The sequence below is a fragment of the Bos taurus genome, chromosome 7, assembly GCF_002263795.3.
Source record: "Bos taurus isolate L1 Dominette 01449 registration number 42190680 breed Hereford chromosome 7, ARS-UCD2.0, whole genome shotgun sequence".
In the NCBI taxonomy this organism is placed as follows: domain Eukaryota; kingdom Metazoa; phylum Chordata; class Mammalia; order Artiodactyla; family Bovidae; genus Bos; species Bos taurus.
Genome location: NC_037334.1, coordinates 12,933,179 through 12,947,595, shown reverse-complemented (window position 1 = coordinate 12,947,595; position 14,417 = coordinate 12,933,179). Strand labels below are relative to the sequence as shown.

The 14,417-nt window shown below is 41.2% G+C and overlaps 2 protein-coding genes across 3 annotated transcripts in view; both read left to right on the top strand.

Moving 5' to 3' along the window:
- LOC783540 (zinc finger protein 791) overlaps positions 1-14,417 on the top strand; it is a 69,965-nt gene that overhangs the window by 17,692 nt on the left and 37,856 nt on the right. The window contains exon 1 of one of the 2 annotated variants that reach the window (XM_015471970.3): positions 13,387-13,472. The exons of the other annotated variant lie outside the window; for it this stretch is intronic. The gene's annotated coding sequence lies outside the window, so the exon portion shown is untranslated. Of the gene's footprint in view, positions 1-13,386; positions 13,473-14,417 lie in introns of those variants that run through there. 2 annotated transcript variants of the gene reach the window in all.
- LOC784148 (zinc finger protein 709) overlaps positions 1-14,417 on the top strand; it is a 67,167-nt gene that overhangs the window by 17,692 nt on the left and 35,058 nt on the right. Inside the window, exons 2-4 of the mRNA XM_024994882.2 lie at positions 1,719-1,845; positions 2,048-2,108; positions 2,486-13,472. Coding sequence (XP_024850650.1) covers positions 1,719-1,845; positions 2,048-2,108; positions 2,486-3,896 — 1,599 coding nt within the window. The 3' untranslated portion in view covers positions 3,897-13,472. The remainder of the gene's footprint in view (positions 1-1,718; positions 1,846-2,047; positions 2,109-2,485; positions 13,473-14,417) is intronic.

Sequence of the window (14,417 nt, the reverse complement as noted above, 5' to 3'; positions counted from 1 at the left end):
TCTCATATACCTCCCACATCTAATATTTGTGCTTCACAGGAAAACAAAAATAACAGGTCCACAAAATACAACAGCTAGAATTACAAAACTCCGTTCATACAAGGGCAGTGGAAGGCAGGAAGTGGAAGTGGGAGGGGAAATGGCACAGGGAGAAAGAGTATTCAAATCATTTCAGGCACGGGGCTGGCAAATGCTAGAAAAAAAGCTGCAGAAAAACCTGTGGTCCTTTCAGACTCACCAGTGTTTAAAATCCATACTGGTGTCAGGAAGATTCTGCCTTACATGCACCAGAGAAAAACTCCAGATTCCTCAGAGAGAAGGGAATGTATGCAGGGCCCTTCCCCTCATTTCTCTTTGACCCACACCTCTACATAGTGATAAGAGTGCCTTGGTGCTCCTTTCTATTGGCAGTAACAAGATGTTAAGCCCTCATAAAATCCTGTTCTTGTGTGTGAACGCAAATCCACCCCCTAATTTTTTATAAAAGCCCAGGCTCCTTTCTCTCTTAAGGCATTTCCTGACTGCTGGAGAAGCAGGTCTTACTTTCCCCAGAGACCTCAATTATGGGAAGTAAACCCTTTCATATGCTATTGGCACTGTGTGCTGTCATCAACGAAGGGGTTCTTATGTTCAGTGGTCAAGCCATCATACTTCTGTAGACCAGATAGGAGTGTTTGGGAATTAGAGAACTTGGGAGGACAGCCTCTAGAATGGCTGGTTTTGAAACCACTTCTTCCTGAGGTTTGAAAACAGAGATTTTAGGGTTGTTTGGAGGAAAGCACTGCTGAATCCTTCATTAAATTACCATGAATCCATTGTGATTTTCAATGAACACACTTGCAGTCTTCAGCTCTTAACCTGTTACTCAAGGTCAGCAAAGCACAGGGCACAGTGTTCTGGTTCTGCCCTAAAGAGTGCTTCTGGCATATTATCCCACTTTGTGTGACTTTGTGTGCCTTTGAGCGGCCCCAAGGTGCATGAGTATAGGGAATTTGTGGTCTAAGTTGTGACATGTTCTTCCTGGTATCTGAGCTCTAAATACCAAATAACTTTCAAGTCCATAAAATCAGAGAGAGAAAGGGAGAGCTGAGCCTGTGGTAAATATTACTCAAGTTAAAAGGGATACATCCTGGCAGTCAGGATATTTTCATTCCACCAGCTACATCACTGTACTATTTCTAAAAGCCTGGAACTTAAGGACTAAAGAGCCAGTTGGATCTTATTAAAAGCTGGATTTCTACTTGTCCTGGACACTCATGTTTGGTGATAGGGATAGAAGTAAAAGCTTCTAGTTCTTCACTATGTTTTTACTTAGTAAAATATTATGCACATTTCACCCTCTGCCTCATGGAGTGCTGTAAACAGTGGGTGGTAAGGGAGAGGGAAGAGTTTTCCTCACAAGGAATCCATGACCTTAAAATGATAATATTTGTTTCATGTGTATAGCATTTCTGTCATTTCCCAACATGCATGGACCCTGCGATGAGACAGAAATAATATCTGATGAGATCACAATAAACTGTATAAATAATTTGCATGTTTTCATGATGCTGTTAAATTTATAAGGAATTAAGTGCGGACAGAGAGTAAGCTTCTCATAATCAAGTCAGAGAGGTGACAGACTCATACATAAAATGAGTCTTCATATAAATGGTGTATAGATGTCCAGGGCTGTTAGTCTCACACATCCTCCTATACACACATTTGGGATGCTTTAGGACTCAGTGACCTTTGAGGATGTGGCTGTGAACTTCACCCTGGAAGAATGGGCTTTCCTGGATCCTTCACAGAAGAAGCTCTATAGAGATGTGATGCGGGAAACCTTGAGGAACCTGGTCTCAATAGGTGAGGATGACAACTTGCCTTTATTTTGTTAATTAGTAACAACAGGTGTTTCTTGCTTATTGTTCCAAGATATTAAATGTGGAAATGCAGGATGTTGCTAAATAAAACTAGGCCAGGTCACAGCCAACAATGGATATAGAATCTAGTCATTTTTCTATAACTAATAATATTTTGGAATCATTTTCCTTGATCTGCAATTTAGGAGAAAAATGGGAAGATCATGACATTGAAGATCAGTACAAAAATCAGGGGAGAAAATTAAGGTAAGTCATACCCACAATATAATATAGTAGCTCATGTGAGTATTCTGTTATGTTATACAATTTTAAAAGGAGGAAATAACTAGTGCTCCAAATTTAGTTATTCTTGGAAATTTTTCACCAAAATTACTTATGTGACATAGATGTTCAGTGTTTGCAAAATAGTTCAACACTTTAAATAAATTCTCTTTGTGAATTGTCACTGTTTTGATGATTGCAAGAGCATTTTTTATGTTAAACTTGAAACCATTCAGACACATAAAACCTACACTATTGCTGTAAGTGATAAAAATGTACTTCAAATGTCCTACTAAATATAAAATTGTTAATAAAGAACTCATTAATAATGTACTCCTTGTTTGTTTGTTTGTTTTCCACAGAAGTCATGTAGTAGAAAGACTCTGTGAAAATAAAGAGGGTAGTCAGTGTGGAGAAAACTTCAGCATTATTCCAAACCTCAATATGAACAAGAAAACTAATAGAATGAAACGACGTGAATGCAGTGTATGTGGGAAAGTGTTTACACGTCATTCATCCCTTAAGAGACATATGAGTTATCACACTGAACGTAAACCACCTGAGTATCAGAAATATGGAGAGAAGCCATATAGATGTAAGGAATGTGGTAAAGCCTTTGCCTATCTCCAGTTTTTGGAGACCCATGAGAAAAATCACAATCGAGAGAAAAAATATAAATGTGAGGAATGTGGGAAAGCGTTCCATTCCCGTGCATCCTTTCAAGCACATGAAAGAATCCACACAGGAGAAAAACCCTATGAATGTAAGGAATGTGGGGAGGCCTTCATGTGGAGCACAGGGTTTCGAAGACACATGGTAACACACACTGGAAATGCCTCATATACATGTAAGAAATGTGGGAAAGCTTTTAATTGTTCTTCTTCATTGCGAACACATGAAACAACCCACAGTGACAAGAAACCCTATCAGTGTAAGCAATGTGGAAAATTCCTTAGATATTATCATACTTTTAGAACACATCAAAGGACCCACACAGGTGAGAAACCCTATGAATGTAAGCAGTGTGGTAAAGCCTTCAGTTGTCCTAGTTCTTTTCGGAAACATGAAAGAATTCATACTGGGGAAAAGCCTTATGAATGTAAGGAGTGTGGAAGAACCTTCAGAGGTCTCTCAAGCCTTCGAGCACACATGATCACTCACACTGGCGATGGACCTTATAAATGTCAGGAATGTGAGAGAGCCTTCATTTCTCCTAGTTCCTTTCGAATACATCAAAGGATTCACACTGGAGAGAAACCCTATAAATGTGAACAATGTGGTAAAGCTTTCAATTACTACAATTCCTTACAGTCACACAGAAGAACTCATACTGGAGAGAAGCCCTATGAATGCAAGGAATGTGGGAAAACCCTCTCCCATCAGCAAACCTTAAAAATACACATGCGGCTGCACACTGGAGAGAAACCCTATGAGTGTAAACAATGTGGTAAAGCCTTCAGATATTACCCTTCCTTTCACAAACACAAACGAAGTCATACTGGAGGGAAACCCTTCGAATGCAAACAGTGTGGTAAAGCCTTCAGTCATTACAATTCCTTACAGTCACATGGAAGAACTCACACTGGAGAGAAACCCTACAAATGCAAGGAATGTGGGAAAGCCCTCTCCCATCACCAAACCTTGAGAGTACACATGAGACTGCACACTGGAGAGAAACCCTATGAATGTTCACAGTGCAGTAGAGCTTTCAGATATTACACTTCCTTCCAAAAGCACAAACGAATTCACACTGAGAAGAAATTTTATGAATAAGGAATACAGAGAAGCCTTTAGTCAACCAACTTCACTTTGAAAATGTTAAAGAAGCCACACTGGAGAGAAAGCCTATCAGTGTAAACAAGGTGGGAAAACCTTAAGATATTTTCAAAGTTTGCAAACACATGAAAGGATTCCCATAGAAGAGAAACCTTGTAAACAATGTGGGAAGTCCTGCAAAAATTATACCTCCTTAGAAATGCATGAAAGAATTCATACTGAAGAGAAACCTGTGACTGTAAGGGATATGGGAAAGCCTTCAGATGTTACCAGAGGTTTTTATTTATTTTTGATGACTTGAAAAAGATCAGAGTGGAGGGAGTATGGTAAAGCCTTCGTTTGTCACAAACCATTTGAAGAGAGTGCACACTGGAGAGATACTATATAATGTAAAAAAAAAAAAAAAAAGGTCAGAAAACTGTCAGTCATTCCAAGTCCAAAATAATGAAAGGACTCACTGGACAAAAACTCCTGAGTTAAACAGTTTCAGAAAGATTTCAATGAAATCTTTACATGTGAAAATCTTTACAATGTCTTTACATGTGAAAACTCACATTGAAAAGAAATAAATATAAGTAATATGAGAAAGCTTGATGAAAATTAATCTATGTGTAATCTTTCAGAAAACAGGAAACAGTTGTTATTAAAGTTGGAAATACATTGTGTTTATCAATTCTCTTTCTTAAAGTGCACTATTGGACAGTGGATTTCTAGTAATTACTCTCAGAAATGAATATGAGGGGAGACGACTCTGTAAGTCATGTTTCCACAGTGGTACATAAAATTAATTGAGCTTTTTCTTTAAATCAGTTTTATTTTATCTTTTCTTTTTGAAGCCAGTTGGATCATAGGTGAATCAAAGTAAATTTCTAATAATGCAATTAGGTTAAAATTGTTTTATAATGTTTGATTTGCTCTGTGTTAAGGGGCCACTGAGAAATGACAGTTTGGTATTTGGATTTTCATAACAGCTGTGGCAGTTCTCGAATATCTCTAGTCCAGTATATCTATTTATCTTTCTTACCAAGCTCTTTTGTTGGAGTGAAGAGTACAAGAGCCTTTTAACATTTTCTATACTAATAAACTGTTCAGTAAATATTTGTGTATACCTCACTTATAAATGAATATAGTTTCTATGTGAACAATTATTTTCATATTTATATCTTGCTTTGTATCTTTCCTTCTGACTATAATTTGGTGAATAGACTTGGAATTAAGAAGAGTGGCCTAGGAACTTCCCTGGTGGTCCAGTGGTTAAGAATCTTCCTTGCAATGCACGGGACCTGGATTTGATCCCTTCTCAGGGAACTAAGAACCCACATGCCACGGAACAACTGAGCCTGTGTGCCTCAATGAAAGATCCCACATAATGCAGTGAAGATCCCCTATGCTCCAACTAAGACCCAATGCAGCCAAGTAAATAAATAAAAAAGAAGAGAGGCTTATGGTGGGGCAACAAAATCTAAAGCTAGAGCTATCCTCTCTGTAGGTAATGTTAGGGATTAGATTTTCCAGAACTCATCCTCTTTATGGTTCCCTGTTAGAGTCCACCAAGAGTGTGACTTGCCAGAGATTTGGAAGGCAGAAACAAGGAAGGTATTAGTCAGATTTCACAGTCACGATATTTAAAGAGAGCCAAATGCATAGGAGCTTCAGGTATACTATCTTCCAGCCCATTTTCTACATTTTTTCCTTCCAGTCAAGTATCCTCAAAACCACTACTAACTGTTTGACATCCATTTTCTGAGATATGTACATGCTGCAACTAAGACCTGATGCAGCCAAATAAATATTTAAATAAAACTTTTTTTAAAAAAAAGAAAAAAATACTAGAGCTATTTGTGTCCCCTTTCAAAGTGTCGTGTAAATAAGCAAGCAAGTGGATCTGATAAATATGCAGTGCCTGTGGTCTCTGTGGTCAATGGGATATGCCCATGACATGGGTTCTGCTGAATGTTTCTGTCACTCTCTGCCCCTGATGTTACCTCAGGTCAGTTTTTCAGAGTGGAATATGCATTGGTTTCTAAAGATGTTCATAGGCCTGATTTGGGAAACAATGACTTGGAAATGGTTTGTGGATGCCCATGGAGGGAACTGATGGTGATGAACTTGAATGAGGATGTCCCCAGCAAATTCCATTTGAGGTACACCTTTAGGTTTCAGAACCACAGTATGTCCAAAGATCTGTTCGAGGAAGCTGACTTAGACTCAAAGACAGACCTGGGAGCCCTCTCACTTCACTCCTAGTTAGGTGATGAAACAAGGAGAGGTGCAGCCCTAGTGGGTGTTCAGACAGGGTTGCAAAAAAGGCCTGTTGTGGCCTATGTCCTTCTTCCCCAGTCCTTCAGTTCTTCCTAGAAAGAATCTCAGAGTGGTGGGGGACAAAGTTGAACACTTGAAGTTCAGGAGAGTTTAATATTCTCCTAGCATACAAAGTCATTTGTGTTATTTTCTTTCTTCTTATCTATCTATAAATAAATATAAAAGCTTTATATGTATTTACAAAACTTCATAAAAACTCACAGCTATTACTTTTGTCTCCTACTCTTACACAACATATGCTGGAAGTCTAAGCATATGGAAATGAAACCTCGAATAGTAAAACAGGCCAATGAATCACTGATGCATAAGACTTCTAACCACTCCTGCAATAAAAAGACACAAAATTTCTCATTTCTCCTTTTATACTAAATTAGGATATTACCCAAAGTAATACCCTCTCCCTACAGCTCACCTCAATTATTCCTTGTATGATTGCCTCTAAACATCCACTATTTTTTTTTATCATGTTTCCACTGGAAAATCACAACAGACTTGAGTAGTCATCACTCTACTCATAGAATAAACTCAGGATGGGTTTGAACAGTGCAGATGAATGTATGTCCCTAAATAGGAGGAACTCCTAATTGGTGTGTTAAGCAGCAAAATGAAAGCACCAAATACTGTAACAATTTTTAAAAGTTAAAGGTAAATTAAAATCCCCTCAAATGAGGTGGTTAAAAATAAAACCACCACAAACAACACGGCCCAAATCACTAGGAAGTTCCAAGAGCCAATATCCAACAATGCCCAAACTCATGAGCACACATTCTATATACAAAATGTTTAACAATTGCAAAAATGAAGAGGAACCATGTCTGTATCTTTCTCTTTACAGGGAATCTTTACTTTTAATTACAAGAATGCAGAATTTCTATATTGATGCAACCTATTTACTGACACAGCTTCCCAGGTGGCTCAGTGGTAAAGAATCTGCCTGCCAATTAGGAGATGCAGATTCAATCCCTGGGTCAAGAAGTTCCCCTGGGGAAGGAGATGCAATCCACTCCAGTATTCTTGCCTGAAAAATCCCTTGGACAGAGGAGCCTGGTGGCCTACAGTCCATGGAGTTTTTGGTGACTAAACATTTATCTACACAGCCAAGGAGTTCCTGAAAAAGTTTTAAAGATGTATTACGTCATAGAAATTCAGTGATCAATAATGACATCACCATTTCACTGAGGCGCCTACCCTCAGTGAAAAGATATATATACACCCCAGTTTCCCTATTATCTCACATTATTATTTTACATTCCATCAAAGCCTTCATTTCCATCTATAAGCCAAAGCTTTATCATTTCCTAACCATGTGTTTTTTCCCACAAAAATATTATCATCAGGGCTGCAAGAACTTGTTTGTCTTATGCTGCTGTATCCAAGTCCTACAGTTCCTTGATTATTTGTGCTAATGGGGTACCTTGGCTCTAAAGTGCACAACAATGTGTGTGTGTGTGCTTAGTCGCTCAGTCGTGTCCAACTCTTTGCAACCCCATGGACTGTAGCCTACCAGGCTCCTCTGTCCATAGGGATTCTCCAGGCAAGAATACTGGAGTGTGTTGCATGCCCTCCTCCAGGAAATCTTCCCAACCCAGGGATCAAACCCAGGTCTCCCACATTGCAGGCAGATTCTTTACCATCTGAGCCACCAGGGAAGCCAAGGGATGTTGAAACATTAGCATCAAGAGTATGGTCTCTTGACTGGAACAGTGTCTTGTCTTTCTGTCTTGATAGGTCTGTGTTCTCTCATAACTTATTGAAACTTTGCCAAAATAAATGAAGCAAAAGAGAAATGAAGGGAAAAACAAGTAACAGTAATTGGAGATTCCAGTATCTCACTTCAATATTATATACACAAGTAGGCAAAATGTCGACATGAAAATAAAAGACATGTGAAACACTATAATTACACCTCAGGTGACTACAGAACACTGCCCCATGTGTCAAAGAAATCCATAGAGAAGTGCTGCTGCTGCTGCTAAGTCGCTTTGGTCATGTCTGACTCTGTGCAACCCCATAGACGGCAGCCCACGAGGCTCCCCCATTCCTGGGATTCTCCAGGCAAGAACACTGGAGTGGGTTACCATTTCCTTCTCCAATGCATGAAAGTGAAAAGTGAAAGTGAAGTCACTCAGTTGTGTCCGACTCTTAGGGACCCCATGGACTACAGCCCACCAGGCCCTCCGACCATGGGATTTTAAAAGATCTCAAATCAATAATCCTACCTTGTACCTTATCACACTTGAAAGGATGGGCAACCAACACCACCACTCCCAAGGAGATGAAGGAAATAAAAAAGATAGAGCAGAAAAGAGAGGATAGAAATAGCATACAGAAAATCAATAAAATCAGAAGTGGATTGATTGAAAAAAAAAATCAATAAAATTGACAAACCTTTAGCTAGACTGACAGACAGTGAGAAGACTCAATTCCTAAAATCAGACACAGACTATTTCACCAACCTTATAGCAATAAAAAGGATTATAAAGAAATTTAGGGGAATTCCAGTGGTTAGGACTCTGTACTTCCACTACAGGGGTCAGGGGCTTGATCCCTGGTCAGGGAACAAGGATCTCAGATGCCTTGCATTGCAGCCAAAAAAACAAAAACATTATAAAGGAATTCAATGAACAACAGTATCACAACAAATTAGATAACTTAGATGAAATGGACAAATCTCTAAAAAATAATACATTCTACAGAAAATAAGAAAAAAAAAAAGGATTTTCTAATTGTAACAAGTGACGTGATTGAATTACTAACAAAAAAACTACTCAAAAGGAAAACCCAGACCTAAGTGGCTTCACCATCAGATCAGATCAGATCAGTCGCTCAGTCATGTCCAACTCTTTGCGACCCCATGAATCGCAGCACGCCATGCCTCCCTGTCCATCACCAACTCTCGGAGTTCACCCAGACTCATGTCTATCGAGTCAGTGATGCCATCCAGCCATCTCATCCTGTGTCGTCCCCTTCTCCTCTTGCCCCCAATCCCTCCCAGCATCAGAGTCTTTTCCAATGAGTCAACTCTTCACATGAGGTGGCCAAAGTACTGGAGTTTCAGCTTTAGCATCATTCCTTCCAAAGAAATCCCAGGGCTGATCTCCTTCAGAATGGACTGGTTGAATGTCCTTGCAGTCCAAGGGACTCTCAAGAGTCTTCTCCAACACCACAGTTCAAAAGCATCAATTCTTCAGTGCTCAGCCTTCTTCACAGTCCAACTCTCACATCCGTACATGACCACAGGAAAAACCATAGCCTTGACTAGACGAACCTTTGTTGGCAAAGTAATGTCTCTGCTTTTGAATATGCTATCTAGGTTGGTCATAACTTTCCTTCCAAGGAGTAAGCATCTTTTAATTTCATGGCTGCAGTCACCATCTGTAGTGATTTTGGAGCCCCCCAAAATAAAGTCTGACACTGTTTCCACTGTTTCCCCATCTATTTCCCATGAAGTGATGGGACCAGATGCCATGATCTTAGTTTTCTGAATGTTGAGCTTTAAGCCAACTTTTTCACTTTCCACTTCATCAAGAGGCTTTTTAGTTCCTCTTCACTTTCTGCCATAAGGGTGGTGTCATCTACATATCTGAGGTTATTGATATTTCTCCCGTAAATCTTGATTCCAGCTTGTGTTTCTTCCAGTCCAGCGTTTCTTCCCCAAAACATTCAAAGTTTTAATGATTTTTCAGAAACCCTCCCCCCAGGTAGAATCAACACAGCACTTCAGACTCATTCTATAGGACCAGTATTACTCTGATTCTAAAACCAGACAAAGATATTGCCAAAAAAAATCAAGAAAGCAATTTTCCATGTGAAAATGGATACCACCCCAAAATCAACAATACTGAAAAATACAGTCCAGCATCTTTAACCACAACACGATTAAGTTGGATTTACTTCAGGGGTGCTGCTGCCCACCAGGCTCCTCTGTCCACGAAATTCTTCAGGCAAGAATACTGGAGTGGGTTGCCATGTCCTCCTCCAGGGGGCTTTCCCAACCCAGGGATCAAACCTGTGTCTCCTGTATTGGCAGGCAGATTCTCTACCACTGAGCCACCTAAGAAGCCCTTCAGGGATGCTGCCTCGATGCTGCTGCTGCTGCTGCTGCTGCTAAGTCGCTTCAGTCGTGTCTGACTCTGTGCGACCCCATGGACTGCAGCCTACCAGGCTTCTCCGTCCATGGGATTCTCCAGGCAAGAACACTTGAGTGGGTTGCCATTTCCTTCTCCAATGCATGAAAGTGGAAAGTGAAAGTGAAGTCACTCAGTCGTGTCCAACTCTTAGTGACCCCATGGACTGCAGCCTACCAGCCTCCTCCATCCATGGGATTTTTCCGGGCAACAGTACTGGAGTGGGGTGCCATTGCCTTCTCCGAATAAAATGTATTAATACAGTAGAAAGCAAAAATGGCATGATCCTCTCAGTAGACTTATAGAAAGTATAATTCACCCTCAAACAACATGGGTTTGAACTGCACATGTCGACTTGTATGCAGATTTTTTCCAAAGAATATACTGGAAAAAACTTTGGAGATTTACAACAATTTGAAAAAAAAACTTGCAGATAAACCTTGTAGCCCATTAATACTGAAAAAATTTAGGAAAAGCTAGCTATGTTGTGAATGTATTAAAAGTAGATACTAGTCTATTTTGTCATTTGCTTCCATGAAATATACATATATCTGTTATAAAAAGTTAAAATTTATCAAATCTCATATACATGTGGACCATATATGGCACCATTCACAGTTGAGAGAAGTGTAAGCATGTAGTATCAAATCATAACTACATAAAATTAACTATAGTATATACTCTAGTGTTGTAATAAATTTTTTTTGGCTGTGCTGGGTCTTCGTTGGTGCCTGCCAACTTTCTCTAGTTGTGGTGAGCAGAGGCTACTCTCTAGTTGCGGTGCACAGGTTTCTCTTTGTGGTAGCTTCTCTTGTTGCAGAACACAGGCCCTAGAGCACAGGCTTCAGTAGTTGTGGGACCAAGGATCGAATACATGACGCCTGCATTGTCAGGCAGACACTTAACCACTGGACCACCAGGGAAGTCTTACTGTAATAACTTTGTAGCCACTTCCTGTTGTTCTTGTGGTGAGCTCAAGAGGTGCGAGTATCCATAAAATATCATGTGATGCTAATCAGCACTTGAGCAGTTTATGTCTCTCCAGTAAATTTCGTATGGCAGTATAGTGTTCTCTGGTGGTCCTTGAGTCTTTTTCATTGTGCTCAGTGCAATACCCTGTAAACCTTGCTTAATACCACAGGATCCTTAGGAAGTGCCACTAGTGATGCTGGAAGTGCTCCCAAGAAGCGGAGAAAAGTCATTGTTATCAAATGCAAGCTTATACTGTTTGCTGCATGACAGGCCAAGAAATCAAGAGACAAGTTGTTGGAGCAAGGAATAGCAACTTTATTCAGAAAGCCAGATGACTGAGAAGATGGCAGATTAGTGTCCCAAAGAACTATCTTCTCTTACTTAGAATTCAACCTGCTTTTGAATTTTTGAAAGGGTTGGAGTCAAACATTTCCTGGTTCTGATCAGACTCTGAAGGGGATGTGTTAATTTCTTCCTTCCTGCAGCCATTCACAGGTGACCCTGATCAGAATGTTTTCTGTAAACTAAATAGATATTTTAGCTTAACGCTCATTACACAACCCAGGGTTCCCAGAGATGAGCCATTACGTATAATTTAAGCTTTATAGGCAACATCCCTTTAGTGATTAACTTGTTCTGATCAGGATGTTTTCTGTAGCTAAACAAAGGTATTTTAGTTTAATGCTCCTTACAGATGAAGGCAATGGCAAACCACTCCAGTACTCTTGCCTGGAAAATCCCATGGACGGAGGGGCCTGGGGTGCTGCAGTCCATGGGATCGCTAGGAGTCCGACACAACTGAGCGACTTCACTTTCACTTTCACTTCACAGGTGAAGGCAGAGTTCCCAAAGATGGGCCCTTATGTATATATTATATTTGTAGGCAACATCCTTTTAGTGGTTATTGTTATTTAGTCCCTCAGTGGTGTCTGATTCTTTGTGACCCCATGGATTCCAGGATGCATGGCTTCCCTGTCCTTCACTATGTCCCAGAGTTTGCTCAAACTCACATCCTTTGAGTCAGTGATGCCATCCATCTCATCCTCTGTCACCCTCTTATCCTTTTGTTCTCAATCTTTCCCAGCATCGGAGTCTTGCAGGAAATGTGTGTGTATTTTACCTCATAAAACTATTCAGATAAATTCATTAGAAGTTTTGAACCAGTATGTTAAGAATATCAAAAGTTTTCAAGTGTATGGTTCATTTCCAAAACTTTTTATTGTTTCTTGTTATATTGGTGACAATAGTAACAGAAATGCCTTTGGGATATCATAGCCGTTTACATTTCAAAATCTCTAGGCACATACTACGAAACTAAAATTTCCTTCTCACGTAACATGTATACTTGAGAGTATTATTGAACACATCGCACAACTTCTGGTTGATGGGACAAGAGTCCATATTCCCAGGCTAGGGCTGCAGGGTTCAAACTTCCCACCAGACAAGTGCTTGGGAGGCCATGGGATTCTTTAGCTAAAATACCACATGTATGGAGAGGGGGAAAGGGATGTGTGTACGCCTTGACGCTGTCAACAAAGATAAAAATGGAGCCAGAAGGTTTATTACACATGGTGAGGATATTTTTCAGTGTGTTTGAAATCGAGTGTCATAGTTATCATCAGTAGCTCCGCAGTCTGTGCGAACTATTTTCCCGATGGAGGACCCTCAGACCCTGTTTTTCCAGTTGGCCTGCTCTTGCTTTGGACAAGAACGTCGGCTCTTCTGGGATCTGACTCTGGAATTCCTTGTGCACACCTGTGTCCCCACGTTCTGAAGTATCTGAGGAAGTTGCCACTGTCCCTCTAGGACAAGTAACAAGAGTGGTTTAAAAACAAAAGTCCCTGGAGAGGGGTAGGTTTCTACCCACCGGCAGAAGCTGATTCTGCTCAGGCACGTGGCCTCTGGATCCATTATTACTCAGGATAAAGGGGGCGTTGCTTGCGAACTGTCCAATCAGGACCGCAGAAGGGGAAGGTGGGTGGGGCCACGTCCCGCAAACCGTGTGGTCGGCCTCTCCCGGCACGCTCTGCGTGGAGTGTCGCCGTGTTGAAGCAGCTCAGGTTAGTTCGCTGCAGCTTCATTACCGCTATGAGCTGCAGAGGCCGCGTGAGCCTAAGGAATAACGCCGGAGAACCCCGGAAGGCGTGAAGTGGTGAGTGTGCTGGGCCAGGTGTCTCGGTACAGGGAGGCGGGACAGGGATGATGAGAGACAGTCGGCCTCGGCGGGACCGCCTCCCTGTGCGGTCCACTCCAGGGTTTGTTGCCTCGAGTCCACCTGGGGGCGCCTCTCAACCTCCTTCCACTCCGGCTCCCAAAGTGGGGATGGGGCCGGCAGCCGGGACCTCGGGCTTCCCGTCCGGTCCCTGCAGGCGGTAACTTTAAGCCTGGAGCCTTTCTGGGCAGCTTTGCCTGCAAAGCCCCACGTCTCCTCCAGAATGTGTGGTGACCCCGGGGAGGGTCATCAGGGGACCATCGTTATCTGTTCTCCGTGGCTTGTGCGTGGGAGGAGTTTTGGTGTATGGGATTCTCCAGTCCCTTCTTTCTACCCAAGGGGGACCCGTTTTCTCCTGAGTTTTCCAAGTTTGGAGAGCAGGGTTTCAAATCCTGAACTCTATCTCCCCAGATTAACTCTTCCTACGACTGGCAGTAAATCCCTAAATTTCCGAGATCCCTCTCACATTCCTAAAGCCAACTCTCTCTCTTCAGTTCACAGCATCTTTATCAACTATTTGTCCTTCGTGGTGTGTTTCAAACAGACATCATATTTTAATTGTCTATTCTTTCTCTGCAGAGTTGCGGGTGGCTCTCTTTTAAACATTTATATTTGCTGTGTATATTTTCCATGAGAGGAAAGCTGAGGATAACCACCTGGAACCACGTTGTATGAAATCCTTGTGCTTCACTTCCCAGGATCTCTCCTGGGTGCAAACATCCTATGGGAAATCTTTTCGGTGTATTTTCCCCTTTGGAAATGTTCCTGGGTATTCTTACCTGTCAGCACTACCCCTCCCCTGGTCTGTCACCCTGGAAAGATTTATTCATTTATGTGAGCCTCAGTTATTAAAAAAAATTAAAATTTATGTAACCAGTGGAGATT